Source organism: Propithecus coquereli, unplaced genomic scaffold (assembly GCF_000956105.1).
Source record: "Propithecus coquereli isolate 6110/MARCELLA unplaced genomic scaffold, Pcoq_1.0 Scaffold386, whole genome shotgun sequence".
NCBI lineage: Eukaryota > Metazoa > Chordata > Mammalia > Primates > Indriidae > Propithecus > Propithecus coquereli.
The window spans coordinates 2,144,461-2,164,061 of NW_012149574.1; the positions used below are offsets into that span (position 1 = coordinate 2,144,461).

At 37.2% G+C, this 19,601-nt stretch overlaps 1 protein-coding gene across 2 annotated transcripts in view; it reads left to right on the forward strand.

Moving 5' to 3' along the window:
- The window catches only part of BTLA (B and T lymphocyte associated), a 27,699-nt gene extending 10,129 nt beyond the window's left edge, over positions 1–17,570 (forward strand). The window contains exons 2-5 of one of the 2 annotated variants that reach the window (XM_012652245.1): positions 7,130–7,453; positions 14,617–14,757; positions 16,168–16,214; positions 17,289–17,570. In XM_012652245.1, the coding sequence (XP_012507699.1) occupies positions 7,130–7,453; positions 14,617–14,757; positions 16,168–16,214; positions 17,289–17,570 (794 nt within the window). The remainder of the gene's footprint in view (positions 1–7,129; positions 7,454–14,616; positions 14,758–16,167; positions 16,215–17,288) is intronic. The other variant, XM_012652246.1, reaches the window with a different exon arrangement.
- The last annotated feature ends 2,031 nt before the right edge of the window (positions 17,571–19,601 follow it).

Sequence of the window (19,601 nt, forward strand, 5' to 3'; positions counted from 1 at the left end):
GAGTAGCTGGGACTACAGGCATGTGCCACCATGCCTGGCTAATTTTTTCTATATATTTTTAGTTGTCCAGATAATTTCTTTCTATTTTTTTTTTAGTAGAGACGGGGTCTCGTTCTTGCTCAGGCTGGTCTCGAACTCCTGAGCTCAAACAATCCACCCTCCTTGGCCTCCCAGAGTGCTAGGATTACAGGCGTGAGCCACTGCGCCCGGCCTCAATAGCCAATTTTTAAATAAACAATAATACCACAAAGATTGTAGAGACAAAGAAGCAGAACAGGAGCTGTTTCATTTCTGTCTTTCTATAAAACCATTTTGAATTTTTATTTGTGTTTAAAATTTAGGACGATGAAACAGAGTACAAACTGTGAGGTGTAATGTTTTTTGTTTGGTAACTTTAGTTCATACATGACATGTTTTATTGATTCATATCTTTCTCATTGAAATGTATTCTCTTTGAAGTGTTTTAAAACTAAAGAATGAATCAAGAAAATAAAACTTTACATGAGTTACTGTTTAGAAGTTGCCTAAATTGTATCTTTGCAGAATTTCAGTTTTAATACAAGTCACTTATTAGCTACCAGACAATTATTTACATAAACTATGAGACTGTAACTAAAGGATCAAAGTTCATATTGTTTAGGGAGATATAAAGATTATTAATAAATAGCTGTGCATTTTTCCATTTTTGTATTCTTATACTATTTTTCAAATATTTGTTTAACTTGCATGGTTTTGTATATGAAGTACAATACAAGAAAATATTCATTGTATTTCTTTTCTGGACATCTTATTGCTTGTTTCATTTCTTGATTATTTCTGAAAATATTAAATATTTTTCCATATAGAGAAATAGGTTTTTAAAGATTGAAGTACTCTGGACCTAAAATATACTAGGTACCACCTGGTCACAGAATGTACATATCGTAATAACTCAGTAGTGGTTTTCATGAGAATTTTGAAATTGAGAGGCTTTCTAAACCTATAGTGACTTAAAAAGAGATATATCATTATATAAGAACCTGGGGGTAGTAGAGGTTTTCATGCTTTTACTGCATATACTTACTGAAATTATTTTTAACTTTGAAAATTCCCTGCCATCAGATAGCAATGTTTGAGAAAAACAGCAGGAATAATAACAGCAGGAACAAAAATAATTGATAGTTGGCTGATAAGTCACACCCAAAAGCAGCTATGATTGTCATTCCTCTTCAGAAAATACTTGTTTGATAAGACAAACCCCTTGGGGGCAGCTTTTTGTGTTTCCTGAGTGCCAAAAGATGAATATGTGTAATTCAGGACAGGCAGAAAAGAAGTGTTAACATACTTGCCAGATGGAAAACGAGAATTGTGCCATTTGGCTCAGTGGGTCATTCCTACACTACAAGCGTCACTTTTAGTCTCTGAGAGATAAGAAGTATAATACCTGGTTTGCGCACAGAAGGAGTACTCTTGATGATTTTTAATGTCAGCCTGCAAACCTACATTCTCCATTTATTCATTCCTCCATTCAAGAGCCAGCCAAAGTGATCGTAAATGAAAGAATTTTCTGGAACCATAATGATGTTTCTGTAATCCTACTGCAAGTCAGTGATGTAGCTAGGACAAATAGCTAGGTCTTTTCTCTACCCCTAACCCTCTTTGTGCACTTTACCCAAGCATATAGCCACAGAATGCTGGAACTTAAAGGGATATTTAATGTGGTACTAGCATCATATGACAGCCCTATGGCTAGATGGAAAGTTAACACATTGTATTAATAATAGAAATACATTGCAGACTATAAGTGGTTTCATGGTTTCAGTGATACATTGAGGGAGGTGAAGTTGTGTGTGTTTGTGTGATGGGGGATAATGAGTAAAGAATTTGCTATTTTTGTTGTTCAATCCTTTTATCTTAGTTGGAAGAAATTGAGGACTGGCAAGACTGGGTGTTTATCTCGAGTTCATACAATGTGTTAGCATTTGAAACAGCCATGTTCAAACGAATTTTCTCACTTTTATTTCCATGCCCTTTATAAATATCTCCCCAAAATTAGGCACCATATTTTCTCATGGTGAATGAGCAAAGTTTCAACTTATCCCACCTAATGTTTATTCCATTTATTCTGAAACAACCGGTGGTCTCCATATCACTATTTCAGAAAACCATGATCCAGCTGTTTATCAATTCCCTAAATCTGCCATGAGATTCCTGGAGTCTAAGCCTTTGCCCATGCATTTCCTCAGTCTTAAAACACCTCCCTACCTCATCCTTTGCTCTGATTGTCAAAGGGCTACTCATTCACTAAGGTTCAGCTGAAATATAATCTTTTTATGAAGCTTTGCCCCAGTATCCCCAGCTGAAGTTAATCCTTTGCATACCCATGTAGAGTGGTTTCCACTTCTTCACAGTGTTATTCCATTCTCCCATTTGTCATGCATCTTTATTTCCCATTAGAAAACAAGCTGCACAAAGGCATACATTCTGTCTTATTTATTCCTATGCCCTCAAACAACCAGCTTACAAGATCCCCTGAGCTTGCTTTCTGCCCAGGTAAGCTTAAAGAGTGGTAGATAGTAAACTTATTCTAGAAGAGTGCCCTAATGGTTAGTTACTCTTACCTTATCAATTCAATGGTAAGCCCCTTGTGGGCAAAAGATCTTGTCTATAACCGTCTTGTAGTTTTTCACAATTCTAGCACAGACTTACAGGCTCCATAAACTATTACTGACTTATCCAAGAAAATGAAAAGGGAAGTTTGGAGGCTAAAAGAGTCTATTAAGTTCAAGGAGAGGAACGGACTTCTGGAAACAAGGGTTTCACTTGGACTTTCTGCCTCTGGCCTCCTTGTATTTTAGTCATAAGTCTAACCACATTCAGGTGTTGTATTGTTAGGCACTTCCTTTTTGTAAATTATCTTACCCTTTCTCTTCAATTTTTTGAAAACCTCATCCTCATAACTTACCTTTCAGTTTGCTTTCATTTTAATTCTGAGTTTTTGGAAGAAACTGAATTAGGAAGTCTTATAGTGAACTTGTTTGAGGTCTCAAAGCAGTTGTAAATAAATAAATATTCAGAGACTCTAAAAGTTCTCTGCAGGTCCTTTGTCTCGATCTGATTCCTGGAAACTCAATCAGGTTTCAATTATTTTGAGCACGGGTTGAAGAGATGTGAGAATAAATTATAGTGAAAGGTTTATTAGGTGTTAGGAAATAGCCTAAAATGAGAATATTCAACCTGGCAAGAGCATAGAAATAAAATGAAACAATGTTCTAGGTAGATAGATATGTGAAACTCAGGGCCAAAAGTTGCCCCCTAGTTCAACATCTGATTAGCTATATGATCACAGGCAAGGCCCTTAGCTATCTTTGTCTATAAAAGAGAGTTTTGGCTATAATCTCAGGCATGCTTATGTCATTATGACCTATGAAAACTGTGACTTTATTCAGAAGAATGCTTGAAGGTGGATGAAAGAACTAATGAAGTAGATGGATGAGATACATTGCTGAGAGAAATAGTAGTTGGAAACATAGAAAGGCTAAGAAAGAACTGTAAGGATGAAGAAAAAAGAACTTAAAGAGAAATTACTCTTAAGACCATGTGTTTAGCCTTAACTTTACTGGAAAAATAAAAAACATAAATCATCACAAAGTGCCTAACTAAAGGGAATCTTTGTCTACTTTATTTTGCTCCACCAGGTCTTAAGGAGTCAAATCTATAGTAGAATATTTTGCAATTCATATACACATCATCTATACCTCAGTTATATGATATAACTGATGCAAAAAGTCTTTTAAGTGATTTTTGTAAATACATGCCATTTCTCATGCTCTTTTTATGCATGTGTCTCAAAAGAGAAAATATTAGTCCATCAATTATCAGAGAATAAATAGTTCCACATAAATATACATTCTAAGTAATCAAAGTTTGGCCCTTTCGAGGCCAAAACATTTTTGAAGTAACCATTCTGGTGAAATTCTTTGTAAAACAGACTGCACAATTCTTTGTTTCAAAAAAAAATGGATGAAATTAAACATAATTAAAAGTTTTATTGTTAATCTTATTGTTACCAAAAGTTGGCACTTGTCCATGAGGCTGAATCAGAAGAACGAGGACAAGTGTCTTTGGGGAGGAGGAAAGAGATTTATTACCTTTGCCAGCAATGGGAGAAAAAAGCAGACTATCATCTCAAAATCAAAATTTTTCCTGAACATAGGCAAAAATACAGAGTTTTTAAGGGAGTGTTCTCAGCTTCAGGCAATTATTGTGGTTAACTATTCTAATTATCCCAGCTCTGCCAAAGAGAAAGCCTGTGAATTCTGCCAGCCACCCAAGTGGGTAGCTGGTGCCACTTGGGATAAGAATAAAAGGCCTTTTTTTTTCCATTCTTGTGATACTTCACATGTACTCACCATCAAATTGGTATTAACTGATCAACACTTAAGTGCATATATAGTAATAACATTCATCGGGTGTCGGGCAGATGGGAGGGAGGAGGGGGGATGGGTAGATACACACCTAATGGGTGCAGTACACACCGTCTGGGGGATGGACAGGCTTGAAGCTCTTACTTGGGTGGGGCAAAGGCAATATATGTAACCTAACATTTGTACCCCTGTAATATGCTGAAATAAAAAATAAAAAAATAAAACAAAACAAACAAACAAGAATAAAAGGCCTTCTCCCTGCTTCTCCCTACCACTTGGCCTGAGGCAGGGATGCAGGTTTCAGTTCTCCAAAGACAGAAAATATTTTTTTTCTCAGGTCATTCCCTCTGTTACATATTCCCCACTCTCAATTTTACGCTTCTATATCTATGGGAGGAGGGGCAACTACTCTGTTACATTATTATGAACATCATAATTAGTCTGTATTATGTAATACAATTATGTCTTCTGGACTAATTAGGAATTGATAGTGAAATTGTAATAATTGTGTATAAAATGAGATAAATTTTCAATCTTGCAATATCTATTTCATCTGCCTATAGAAGATTTCTGTTTCATGTATCTCTGTTCTCAGTTATAGTACAGATGCTGAGGTTACAAGGTAAATAATGATAAGTTAACAATACATAACTTACTCAATGACATAGGAAATTTTTTAAAAGTCTTCTGTGCTACAGATTTTATATACACTTGACAATTACTAACTGGAGGTTCAAAGAAAATAACAGGAAGACCTATTTCCAAGAAAAAGCTCTTTTCCCCAAAACAAAGGGAGGCAAATTTCTAGTATGTTGGGCCAGTAGACAGAACTTCCAAAAGAAGCAGATCACTGTTCCTCCTTCCACTTGGAGAAACAAAAGATTCAGTTCATCTCAGAAAAATTGTCTCCCATGAAACTTGGGCAGGGTTGGGGGGAGTGGGGGGGTGCTCACAGCAGGTGAACAGTGAGCCAGCGAAGCCTCATCTATATTTACAGCCTCTCCCCATCACTTGCATCACTCGCTGCTTGAGCTCCGCACCCCCTCCTCCCCCACTGTCTGTAGAAATATTGTCTTCCATGAAACCGGTCCCTGGTGCCAAAAATGTTGGGGACCACTGCCCTAAAGCATTTTAAATATCTCTGAGATTGCCCCTTCCATCACAGGCTCAGAGCTCTAGGACAGCAGGATGGTTTGAGGGGAAACCGCAGTGCTCTGCATAGGCTCGCAGCCCAAAGCCACGTTCGTGCTCCCTACATTCTGTCATGGTGCTCCTTGGCCACCCCAGCCTCGGCTCTAGCAAGCCCAGGTGCAGCTTGACCCACTACTCCAGAAGGCACAAGCTGAAAGCCTTGGCAGCACCCACTTGTTAACTCTGCAGGCTTGCAGAATGCAAGAGCTGTGGGGGCATATTTATCTCCACCTAGATTTCAAAGGATGCTGCTAACAGCCTGACGGCCTAGGAAGAGATTTGTTGCAGGGGCAGAGCCACCGCAAAGAGCTCCTAGTAAGGCAATGCTGAGCAAAAATGTGGTATCAGAGCTACCACAGAGAGTCCCTACTAGGGCAATGCCTAGTGGAGCCCTGGGATTGAGACTGCCATCGAGTCCCCAGAACTGTAGAGCACCCTGCAGCATTAGCCTGGGAGAGCTGCAGCTATGAGTCTCCAACTTGTGAGAGCCGAAGTGAGGACTGAGAGCAGCAAAGCTTTAAGTGCTGGACTGCCTGAGGGCTTGGGGGCCCAACCCCTACCGCAGTGTGCCCAGGATGTGGAAAATGGAGTCGAAGTAGATTATTCTCCAGCTTTAAGACCTAATGTTTTCTCTGTTGGGTTTCGGACTTACTTGGGGACTGTTACTTCTCTCTTTTTGCCTGTTTCTCCCTTTTGGAATGGGAATGTCTATCTTATGTCTGTCCCACCACTGTATTTTAGAAGTAGAAAATGTATTTTGCTTTCACAGGCTCATAGTTGTGGGGAATGTGCCTCAAGATAACTCATGCCCAGAGTCTCACCCATATCTGATTTAGATGAGATGCTGGACTTTGCACTTTTGAGTTGATGCTGGAATGAGTTAAGACTTTTGGGGCTATTGGGATGGAATGAATGTATTTTGTATGTGAAAAGGACATGAGTTTGTGGGGTTGGGGCAGTGGCAGAATGCTACATTTGAGTGTCCCTCCAAAGCTCATGTTGAAATTTAACTGCCATTGTGATTGTATTACGAGGTGGGACCGTTAGGTCATGAAAGTATTAATGCCCTTATTTTGAGAGTGGGTTAGCTATCGCAAAAGTGGGTTCCTGATAAAAGAATGAAGTTTGGTCCCCATCTTTCTCTTTGACTCATGCTCTCTCTTCCACCTTCTGCTTTCCACCATGGGATAATGCAGCACAAAAGTCTTTGCCAAATACCAGCACCAGCCTCTTGTACTTCTTAACCTCCAGAATAATAAGCCAAATAAACTTCTATCATTTATAAATTACCCAGCCTCAGGTATTCTGAGAAAATGAACTAAGACAGAGGATTAAATGTTTTATTTTATTTTTTAAGCAAATATTTGTTATGTTCCAGAAACTCTGCTAGTGAGGATTAATTACTAGAAACTGTTATCTAGGAAAATTATAGAATAATGCTTGAGAAATAGTTGGCAGAAACTGTTGAAGCCACATATATATGGTCATTCCAGAAGAACATATTTGATTTTAGTTTTGTTTCCATCTTTTAGGGGGAGAATCATGTGATGTACAACTTTACATTAAGAGACAATCTGTACACTCTGTCTCAGCGGGAGAGCCCTTTAAACTGGAATGCCCTGTGAAATACTGTGACGACAGGCCTAACGTGACTTGGTGCAAGCTCAAAGGGTCAGACTGTTTAGGTCTTCGAGATAGATTTCAACCACACACAAGTTGGAAGGAAGACAAGAATATTTCAGTTTTTATTCTACATTTCGAACCAGTGTCTCCTAGTGACAATGGGTCATACCGCTGTTTTGTGAATCTTTCGTCTAAACTCATTACAAGCCACTCAACAACCATTTATGTGACAGGTGAGTTCTCAACACCTAGACTGTCTAATGTGTTTCTCATCATGCTTCCAGGAAGAGGAGGATCCAGACTCAAGTGATTGTGTTAGAGGCTGAACTGTGGCACACCAGAAGTCTGCCGTACCTCACGGATTATTATGTGCATGTGTGTACACATGTGTATACATGTGTGTGTGTTTTAGGGGTTGAATGAGGCAGAGAAGAATAGAGAAAAATATAATAAATTGTATTGCTCTTGCCTTTAGGGGTTATAAAATTTATTTGCTAAATCCAAAAGTAGATCATTAAAATATTGAAAAAACTATAACAAAGTGAATACTTCTAGGTGTAGATAGTTCTGTATTTTTTGTCCTGTTTTTCTTTTCTTTTTTCTTTTACTTATTTGTCCTTGACTTTTGTTACTTATAATTCCTTGAGGTTATGTTTGTGGTGCTTGGACAATTATACACTTGTTAATAGATTACAATTTTCTTAGAGGACAAATAGCACACAAATAACCTCACCCTCTAATGAGTTTCTAGGAATATTCATAGCTTCAGCTATCTCCCCACCCCTGCCCAGAGGCCTTTAATAGGCTCCAACGGCTGAAGAAAGACAGGTAGAGGTTAAGCCAGGAGGAACCAAATTGAACAAACTTGAAACAATACAAAGAGAGAGAGGAGTAAGGGAGAGTAAACAATATTTGATTTATGAAAATTCCACAGCCAATATCATATTCCGTGGTGAGAGACTGAAAGCTTTCCCACATGAACAGGAAGAAGACAAAGATGCCTACTTTTGACACTTCCATTTGACATTAAACTGGAAGTTCTAGCCAGGGCAATTAAGCAAGAACAAGAAATAAAAGGCACCAAAATTGAAAAGGAAGAAGTAAAACTATCTTCATTCACAAATGGCATGACCTTATATATTGAAAAATTCTTAAAAATTCATTAAAAACTACTAGCGCAGATATTTGAATTCAGTAAAGTTGCAGGATACAGGATCAACATACAAAAACCAGTGATATTTCTATACACTAGCAATGAACAACCCAAAAAGAAAATTAAGAAAACAATTCCATTTATAATAGTATTAAAAAGAATGAAATATTTAGAAATAAATTTAACCAAGAAGGTGAAAGAAAGTATGGCTGAAAGAAATTCAAGAAGATATAAATAAATGGAAAGACATGTCATGTTCATGGATTGGAAGAAATAATATTGTAAAGATGGCAATATTCTCCAAGGTGATCTACAAATTCAATGTAATTTCCATCAAAATCCCAACAGCTTTTTGTTGTTGTAGTTGCAGAAATGGAAAAGTTGATCCTAAAATTCACATGGAATTACAATAGATTCAGAATTGGCAAAACAATCTTGAAAAAGAAGATCAAATTTGAAGGACTAACACTTCCCTATTTCAAAACTAACTAAAAAATGGCAGTGATCAAAATAGAATGATACTGGCATATGGATACAGATAGAGATCAATGCAATAGAATTAAGAGCCCAGAATAAACCCATACATCTATAGGCAATTGATTTTTGACAAGGGTGTGAAGACCATTCAATGGGAAAAGAATAATTTCTTCAACAAATAGTGCTGGGACAATTGGATATCTACATGGATCAGAGATTTAAGTATAAGAGCTAAAACTATAAAAACTACATTTATATAAAGCTATATTTTCTTAGAAGAAAACATAAAGGTAAAGCTTTCTGACCTTGGATTTGGCAATGGTTTCTTTGATATGATTACAAAAGCATAAGTAACAACACCAAAAATAGATAATTAGACTTCATAAAAATTAAACACTTTTGTGTATCAAAAGGCACTATCAAGAGAGTGAAAAGACAACTCACAGAATGTGATAAAATATTTATAAATCATGTATCTTATAAGGGATTATTACCCAGAATATAAAAGAACAACTACAGTTCAATGACAAATAGACTGGCAACCTAATTTAAAAATGAGCAAAAATAACTTGAATAAACATTTCATCAAAGAAGATATACAAATGGCCAATAAACACACAAAAATGCTCAATGCTATAAGTTATTACAGAAATGCAAATCAAAACCACAACAAGATTCCATTTCACATCCACTAGGATGACTAGAATTAAAAAAACAAAAACAAAATCCAGAAAATAACAAATATTAGAAAGGATGTTGAGAAAATTGAAACTATCCATTGCTGGTGAGAATGTAAAGCAGTGTAGCTGCTTTGGAAAACAGTCTGGCAGTTCCTCAAAAGGTTAAACCTAGTTGCCACAGAACCCAACAATTCCATTCCTAGGTAAATACTCAAGTGAAATTTAAAACTTGCACATGAATGCTTATACCAGCATTATGCACAGTAGCCAAAAGGTAGAAACAACCTAAATGTTCATCAACTGATGACTGAATAAAGGAAATGTAGTATATTCATACAATGGGAAATTATGCTGTCATAAAAAGGAATGAAGTACTAATGTATGCTACAACATGGATGAACCTCAAAAACATTATACTAAGTAAAAGAAGCAAGACACAAAGGTCACATATTGTATGATTCCATGCATATAAAATATTAAGAAAAGCCAAATCCATAGCGACAGAAAGTAGACTGGTGGTTGCCAAGGCCTAGGGAAATAAGGAATGTGGAATGACTACTTAATGGATACAGAGTTCTCTTTTTGGGGGATGAAAATGTTTTGAATCTAGATGGTGGTGATGTTTGTACAACATTGTGACTGTCTTAAACGCTATTAAATTGTACACTTTAAGTGGTTAAAATGGTAATTTTCATGTTATATGTGTTTTACCACAATAAAAAGTATATTTGTATCAAAGAAAAGCACCCTTTAATTATAAAAAATAGGATGAAGTTCCTTTTGTTGCCCATAAACTAACCCTGAAGCTTATTGTGAAGGAGAAATTTCAGAGAGGTTTGGTGTAGTAGTAGCATGACTAAACTCTCGATGCAGCCACGTAAGGTTACTACTTTTATGGATACCATTCACTTGAATGCACACGTTTTGTGTCTGTTCTTTTAAAAATTAATTTATTACCTTATATGCTTACTTGGGAGTCAGTATTTAAACTTCCTTAAAGTACTCCAGTGAAGGAATCCATTGAAATTCCTTTAAAATGCTTTAAATCATTTTAAAATCCCTTACAGCAGCCCAGTGAAAGAATGCGTAGCACTTTAATGCTAGCTACAACCCTCAGCTATGAAGCACAGAAACGTGGAAGAAATTTACAGCCGAATTAGAGACTCTTTCTGTGCAATCTGGGGTCAAGCTCAGTGCTAATTGCCAGTGACTATTCGTGCACTGACTAATATACCTCTTCAGTATGGAGGCTGTGTCTTAAACATGTTGCTTCTCTACAATAAATGATAGGGGGATCAATAAATATTTCTTTGTAAATGAATTAAAGAATATAATCTATGCAAAGTACAGAAATTGCCTTTACCAACCTGGAGAAGCCTTTGTTGAGGATGTATGCAATGGATGCCTTCTGGAAAGAATTGCACTATTAATTCACATTAATGATATAAAAATATTGAATTTTTAAAAAGTGTTACTTTTTAAACTGGCAAAATAAATTATAAAAATAAGGAAAATTTATAAAACAGTAGTTCTGGGATGATATTAATTATACTATTGAACAAATAAGTGCTATTGAATAATTTATATAATAAATATAATAAATTAAATTTCAAAGCATTGAGTCCACCTCCCTTGGAAGAGAAGCCCTCTTGTGGAATTCAGTCTTTCTTTGTGGGCACTGGTCTACTTCCATACAAGAGGGAGAAATTAGGCAGGGTCAGAGGCAAGCTAATAATTACATGAAGGTCTTGTGTCTTTTTGAAGATTTCTATGCTCCCAGTTTCCTGCTCACCTACCATTCTTATCACTTTGTTAATTAATGCTCTTGATCCAGATTGAAAAATCCCAGAACCTTTGCTTTGGCTTTCTACTTTTGTCTGTCAACAACCTTTCACTTTATTATGTGTTCCCTTCAATAGCTTCTATGAACATCTCAGACCTTCATTATCTTCCTTCTAAATGATTCCGATTAATTAATTCTATGATTGAACTCTTTGTCTTTAGGGTTTCCTCATTTTGGTCCTTTTCAGCCAAATAGCTTACTAATGTGCTTAATTTGCCTAATACACTTCTTTCATAAGGCCACTCGCCTGCAAAGCATCCCTGGTGCTCACAATGTCAGGGCATTCAAGATCATGTTTATTAACCGGCATTCACGATCTTCCACAGTTCCTTCACACCTGCCTTTCTGGATTCTATACTGAGCCTCTCAACTCCAGCCTAACAGCGCTACTTGCCATTGCCGTGTCTTCACGATGGCCCTTCTGTGCCACTCTTGCCACTTGTAGGGCGTCCCTTCATCTGTCTCCACTTATCGACATTCTAACCCTCCTTTCAACCCCAGCTCATTTCCCAAGTTCTCCAGGAAGCCTTCCAGATCACCTTAGCGGAAGTGATCGCTCTTTTCTATCAATTTTTATGCCATTTGAGGTCTGTGCCTCTCATTTATTACACATGTCCTTTCACTGTGGTAATGTATGGTAATGTCTTTTAAGTCCCATGAAAGATTATAATGCCTTAGAGGGGCATGAATTGTGTCATATTTCTTTGGATTGTTTCTACTTCCTTCCCAAAAGTCAAATAAATTATTTAGGAATTAGCTTTAATTTAAACTGGGTGTGTATTTTCCTTTAGTGAAATGCTAAAAACAAAAATAACAGGGAAAGGGTCAAAGAAAAATTCCTTTTACTTCTGAACCTGAAAGGGCTCAGTGATCTAAGTATAACAAGTGCTCAGTAAACTAAATATGAACTAAATACGAGGAAAATATCCTCAGAATTATGTTTAAGAATCATGTTTTTCGTAAATAAATTTTGGAAGGTATGATAAAAAATGTTTTATTTTCTTCCCTTGAAATATTTTTCTGAAGGGATATTGGGAATTTTCTCATTGTTGGATTTGACTTTCCTTTGCTGTTTACGTTCAAGTTAAGAATTGGTTCATGAAATAACAGGTCTCTGACAGAGTAGGGGCTTGCATGTTCTTGGGAAAGCAATATTCTCCCAGAATGAAGAAAAGCACTTTGCAAAATAAAGCAGAGCCCCAGGGGAAAAGTTGACAGAGCTGGGAACAGTCACTAGAAGACACATTGGCCTGAAACGCCATCCTTTCCAACTCCCCTTGGTCTGATCAGGAACTCCACAAAAGTGGGGTGCTCATTATCTGTGCAGGAAAATGGGTGTAGAGTGGGAGGGCAGGAAGTGAGAGGCATAATCTTTGTTTCGGAATGAGCACCCAGAACATCATCAAAAGCATCCTTTCCTGGAGCACCTGCTGAATGTTGCATCTTGTTATTCCAGGTGCCAGAGGTGTCACACAGGCTGTATTGTGGCCTTATACTTAAGGAATGGGGAAGAGGAGATCAAAGCAAACAGATGAAGGTTATGTGATATTTACAAAGTCTTTCTGTGATCTTCAGAATAAACCCAGGAATTTACTTTGTGTTCATGACCTCAGGGTGACGATACACAGATTATACAAACTGACCTTGAGCTAGGCTATTAGATTCTCTGTTAGTGTGCAAATGCTGGAGTCTTCTCCAAGACTAGCTCTGATTTTGGACATATCCAAGTGCACGCTCTTATTGTTTTCTCAACTAATTTCCATTCTTTATCTTGTTTCTCTATTTCAGAACAAATTCAAAATAATTCAGAACTCCCTCTAATAAGTAAGTATCAAACTAATTAAATAAAATTAAGAAAACTAGTTTGTTTTGTGCTTAGAGAAATAATAGAAGTTGGATCTTCTTAATCAAGCAGATTTGTTTGTATTAGGTTATCTGTTGTGGGAACCTTGGTCCTCATTACTATCTAACACCCTCCCCCAGACAGCTGTGCCTGTCACTCTTGGTAATGATCTAGCTGAGGGCCCAGCCTAAACAGCAGCTGCAGCATGAACAATACAATCTTTGTTACCACTCTGAATTATCAAACTGCTTTATGCCTTGCTTCCGTTGCCGCTGATCATTTTTACCCAAAACCAAGTCTCTAGGGAAACAAATCACACACTTTATAATAGAATATCTTACTTCAGTATTTTTCATACTGTGTTAATAGCAACCCAGAATAAAAAATAGATGTTATGTAATAACCCATAATACACACACATATAAAAAGAAGTTTCACAAAGCCATACTTAACTTCAAGACAGGATTTCTCCATTGACATTTTGGGGTAGACAAGTCTTTGCTTCAGCGAGAGGGGTGATATCCTGCATAATGTAGGATGTTTAGCAGAATTTCTGGCCTCTATTCACTAGATGCTATCATCCCTCCTCTCACTTTATGACAACAAAAACTGTCTTCAGACATTGCCACATGTTCCCTTGAGTACAAAGCTGTCCTGGTTGAGAACCACCGTTCTAATGTGTGTGATGCATTCTGATATTTTCTATTCTGTTCTTTTTCATTTTTCAAAAATGCTATTTGTGATCTACTGAATTGTTTTACAATATACTAATGAATTGCTACCAACTGTGGACAAACAGGGCCTTAATGCATGTTAATATTGATCAATTGTAATGAGCATTAGCTGTATGCTAGGAAGGACATATTTGGGGATACCAAAAGTATTTGGTATTTGGAGATATCAATGAGTTATGAGATAAGGAAAGATCATTGTGTTGAAGAAACTTGAATTTAGTGTCAGAAACATGTTGACTTGAGTTCCAACTGCTACTCACTAGCCATTTGAATTTGGGCAAAATTCTTGGAACAATAACATTGTTCTCAAGTTGTGAGACTGGATAAAGGCAATGGCTTCCCTCTAAGTGACGACCATGAGAGTTAAAATAGATACTGCAAATGGAACGGCTTGGTGAAGTGCTTTCTGAGAACTGTTATGGAGATTGTTCTATGGAAGATTAACCCTAGCAGAATAAAGAATTTTTCCAAAAGATAAATTATTACAGAGCCACATGTCCTCAGCAATAAAGCAAAAGGCAGCAGAGGGAACTGAGGCCTGGGATTCTTGGGAAATGCCTCTGAAGGGGAAAGAAGGCATTCGAGTTCTGACATTGCAGAGGGGTCTTGCTGATCCTAATATTCTTCAGATTTCCTAATTGTATTTAGCATTGACTAACATTCCAGATTCAACCAGTGCCTCAGGAAGACCCTCCAAGGAAGAGATGGCAAACACACCATGGCTTCTTTATAGTTTGCTTCCTTTGGGGGGATTGCTTCTACTCATTACCTGTTTCTGCCTGTTCTACTGCCTGAGAAGGCACCAAGGTGGGTTGCATTTTCCCTCTGCCCTTCTGTACCACACATTTGGGTTCTTATTCCTGGGGCTAATCAATTTTTAGTTTATTCCTGTTGTTTTCTTTCCCAATCCTGTGATAAACCATGGATAATGATTTCCTGGGGGACAACTCATACTTCCACAAAAAAGCCAAATGGGTTAATCTGGGCTCCCCCCAGTCACAGGGAGGCATGCTCACCAGGACACAGTGCTCCAGCCCAGGGCTGCGGCTAGGAGGGCACATTGCTGGGACCTTCTCATTCTATTTGCATTGGTCTTAGGTTTGTATGAGAAGGGGTTCTTCTAAACCTTAACAGGATTGAAAGGGAGATTAAAATAATCTCTTGGATTGGATCAATAAGTCTGATTTGTGTTATTTTGTGTTATCCTCTTTTTCCCAGCCACACTACATCATGCCTGACATGCACACACCTTTATCTAAATGAAGATCCAATATTCCTAGAGGGAATTCATCTGTCCCTACTTTCTGTTGTCATTACAAATGCATGCTTCAACTCAATCCTCACCCAACAATAATGCATTTGAATTATGTGGCTAGGACAAGAGAGGTGTGATATTCTGAAAACAATTCCTTTCTACTTTTGTTAAGAACTCCCTCAGTGTCATGGCCAAACATGTTTAAGTAAGAGAGGGATGTATAGGGAATTTTGATTTAGCTCTGATCTGAACCACTTCTGTTTTCTTTTCCTTTCCTCTAACCCTCTAATCCTTTTTCCCACAACACCAACCACAGTGTAGCTGCAGAAACTGAGCTAGAGAGAACAACCCTTATTTTGTCTGCACAGGACAAAGCTTTGTCTGGGCAAAAGTGCTTCCGGTATTTTGGAGTGAGCCCAGAATCTTCTCAGAATTCTGAAGAATTTCCTATAACTCAAACTCTGCGTCTGCAGCCACACAGCTCTTTCTGTGGTTCCTCTGTAGATTTCCTCATCTTTCTTGAGGCTGCTAGAAGAACTTCTCTCAGAACCTCAGAAAAAGAGTCAGGGATACATTTTTTGATTTACCACATCCAAAGTGAACTAGGCAGTAGGAAATCCTGGCGAGGTAGGTGACAGGGCAGCAGCATTTCTGGCATTGAGTATGGAATGTCCTCAGAGCCAGGACTTCCAGCCTTTCCCAAGAGATGTCCTGGGTCCTGTCTCTTCCTCTTAGCTATGCTGTAGGGCTATGTAGAGTGAAAAGTGAGGAACCAGTGAGGGAAATGGCAGCGTGAATGCTCACTAACAGGTGTGTGTGGCATGCTAGCCAAAGCAAACGGACAGTCCAAAACTAATAACACGATCACTGGTGTACAATGAGTGGGCACGGGTGGGAAGGTCGTTTACCTTTGTTTACTTTCTTTACTCCTTTTGATTCCTATTGTTCTTTTGGTCTTCCAGGGAAACAAAAGAAGCTCTCTGATACAGCGAGAAGGGACATTAACATGGTATATTTGATGTATTTGTTGGAACAAATGCAATTTGTCTTATACTATGTGTATTTATTTAGCCATTTAATTAATTAATTAATTAATTCAATGAATTTATATAATACTTACCATATGCTAGGCACTGTTCTAAATACTACATATACAGACTCATTTTTTAACCTGTCTTTATTTTACATTCACCTCTCTCCGCATCAAAGATTCTTCAGCATTAACAGTCTCATAATAAATGGTTTTTTGGAAGGGCACAGGAAGCAGTCTAGACATGAAGCAGAAAAGTCAGAGACTGAACCATATAACTTTGGCTCTGACCTTGTCTGTTATGTGGCTTCAGGATATGCATTTATTATCACAAACACAACACCTTAAAGTAATTCTGGAAGAGAGTAGGGAGTTAATGAAAGAATGAACCCATAAACAGCCTCATATAATGACAAGGTGTTTTCATAAATCACACCAAAAGATAAAGAGACATGATCTCAGGCTTAGTTACTATGCCAAAATCTCTGGTAATAGGTGTGGGCTCATTAAGGAAGAGACCATCAGATGAAGGGAATTTTGGAGGCAATTTTTCCAACAAGGTTTGGGATATAAAGTTAGGCCTTCCTTTTCCTTCTGAATCCAATGTTGTGTAGATATTGGAAATAAATAAAAATTTAAGATGGAGCTATATACAATTTGCAAAAACAATATCTGAAGCTCTTTAATTAAAAATAAATTGTCATCAATGAGATTCCACAAAAGAACTTGGCAGGGGGTGTGTGTTTATATTTCAGTAAGGAAGAGAAGTGATAAAGAGGAATTGAAAAGTGTTCTGTGACCTCAAAAATGACAAACAATAAAGTTCAAAATAACTATGTGGGGAGAACATAGTGGTTCTCAGGCCTTTCATCCTTTAATAATTGAGTCTGCTAAAAATGTAGTTGTCACCAGCATTTGTGAGGAACAACAGTAGATTGTTTCTCTCAAGGTACATGAGTCCATTTAGCTTTTCCCTCATAGTTTACTAATACACATGCACTATTATGCCTTAAGTGGCACTTAAACCCCCCCCCTTTTTTTTTCCTCTTATAGGTTGATGTTCCCCAGCCCTTTAAGAGTGAGCAAACAGAAGAGGGCACTGGACAAAATTCCCAAACACTGCCATCAGAAACTGGAATTTATGATAATGACCCTGAAACTTGGTTCAGGATGCAGGAAGGGTCTGAAGTTTATTCTCAACCACACCTGGAGGAAAACAAACACGGCATTGTTTATGCTTCCCTGAACCATTCCATCATTGGAACAAACCCAAGACAGGCAAGAAATGTGCAAGAAACACCGACAGAATATGCATCCATATGTGTGAGAAGTTAAATCTGGTCCTGACTCCAACCAGTGATAGTTCCATGATCAGCATGTCAACACCATTGTCTGGGCCCCAGAAGGATGTCAAATAATATTTGTTAACCTGACAGTTTTCACTTTAAAAAGGTTCATGTTAGTGCTTGGGCCTTACGAGTCCACAGTACAAATGATTAAAATGTCTCCTGGAAACTCCTTTGGGAGAATTTTATATTATAGTCTTTAACAACAAAAATTTCTCTGCAAAATTGATTGGTATCATGAGTAGCAGAATAGTAGATATTTAAACATAGCTGTGTTTTATTCAATATATAAACTCAATCTTTCTTTTGGAGCAATCAGAAAGACTTGCAGGAAAAAGAGGTTTGTGTTATCTGGATCAGTTCAGTACAAAAAGAAAAAAATGTCCCAATTTGACTAACCGTAAATATAGAAATGATTGTACATTTCCAGTCAATCTTCCACAATAAGAAATTTTCCTATGTCAAGCTAAGACTGGTGTTTCTTAAAGGTAAAGGAGAAATCATTTTAGACTTGATATAGAAAAGAATGGAAAGGATAAATGGTGCAATAAAGATATAGTATATATCAATCGGATATGGAGTGGATGTTTCCCATACCTGGCAAACAAATGCTTATATCTACCCTGTTAGATTGCTAAGCAAATACAGGTATTAATGGAGCAATCAATATATAGTGCATTTTTGAGCCAAATGATGACTCAGTATTTGGGTTACATAGACTAATGGATATGAATGTGACATAATGCTGCTGGAGTAATATAATTGTGGGTATCTAAATAAACAAATTAGTGAAAATATGAATTATTAGGCAAATGAAGATTAATGGCTTCAACTACTTCATGCTTGACTTAATAGCAAATTAAAAGCATAGTTAATGGAATAAAGAAAAAGCCAGAATATTTAGTAGGTTGGGAGGGGTCAACATACTTTCATTTACCACATCTGTATTGCTTTTCTTCTTACTAAGGAATAGGGGCAAATCATATGTAGTGATGTATTATAGTTCAATAATCATTCATTTTAAAAAACTGAGGTCACAGCCACTTAAGAGTATAGCAAGAGGGGGCCAGGCACGTGGTGCATGCCTGTAGCCCCAGCTACTCAGGAGGCTGAGACAAGAGGATCACTTGTGCCCAGGAGTTGAAGGTTGCAGTGAGTGATGAGGCCACCACTATACTCTAGCCTTGGTGACAGAGCGAGACTCTATCTCAAAAAAAAAAAAAAACCATATAGCAAGAGATAGTTTCAGATTTTCTAAATATCCAGAGTACTTGAGGCTAATTATTTCAGAAATAGCTTACAATTTTATTTAACAGTTTGAGGCTATTAGAATTCTCAGGTGCTGCTACTAAATAATGCAATAATCCTCATACAAAGTGAATAGTAAATGGTTCATTAAAGAAAATACTGTATTAAATTATGGGGATGGGAGTATGAGTGGAGTATACACACACAAAGATACAACTGAGGTTTTGTAGTGGAGCTTTTCTTACGTAACGCTGACGTTACATTTTAACTCCTTAGATTTGGGGCTGCAGATATTGTTTTGAGTCATATATTGTTTTGATAGCTCATTTATTTATTTTTTGATATCCATCTATCAATATAATATTATTACACCTAGAATTTTAAGCAACCAATTCTAAATAGCCTCTTTCAGCCAAACTGCATTTGTGGATGACTTATGTAAAAAGGCATATTAGAATGGCTGCTTGTGGTATTCTTAAAAATAGAAACAGGAAGGAAGGGGAGGATACATTTATCAGATGAACACACAAAGCTGAACAGTTCCTTCATAATTCTCTCCAATTCAAAAACAAAATATTTCTGTCTATTGTCATTTTAGGATATTCTTAGTATATCCTACAGTAAAGAAAATGTTACAGTGATTTCACTTCTGTAAGTGACTTTTTATTGTATGTGTATCATCCTTGCTAAAATCACAAATGATTTATGTTTTTATTCCTTCTTAATAAAAGGTGTCAAAGATATATATGTATTTCCCCAAATAAGTCTATTT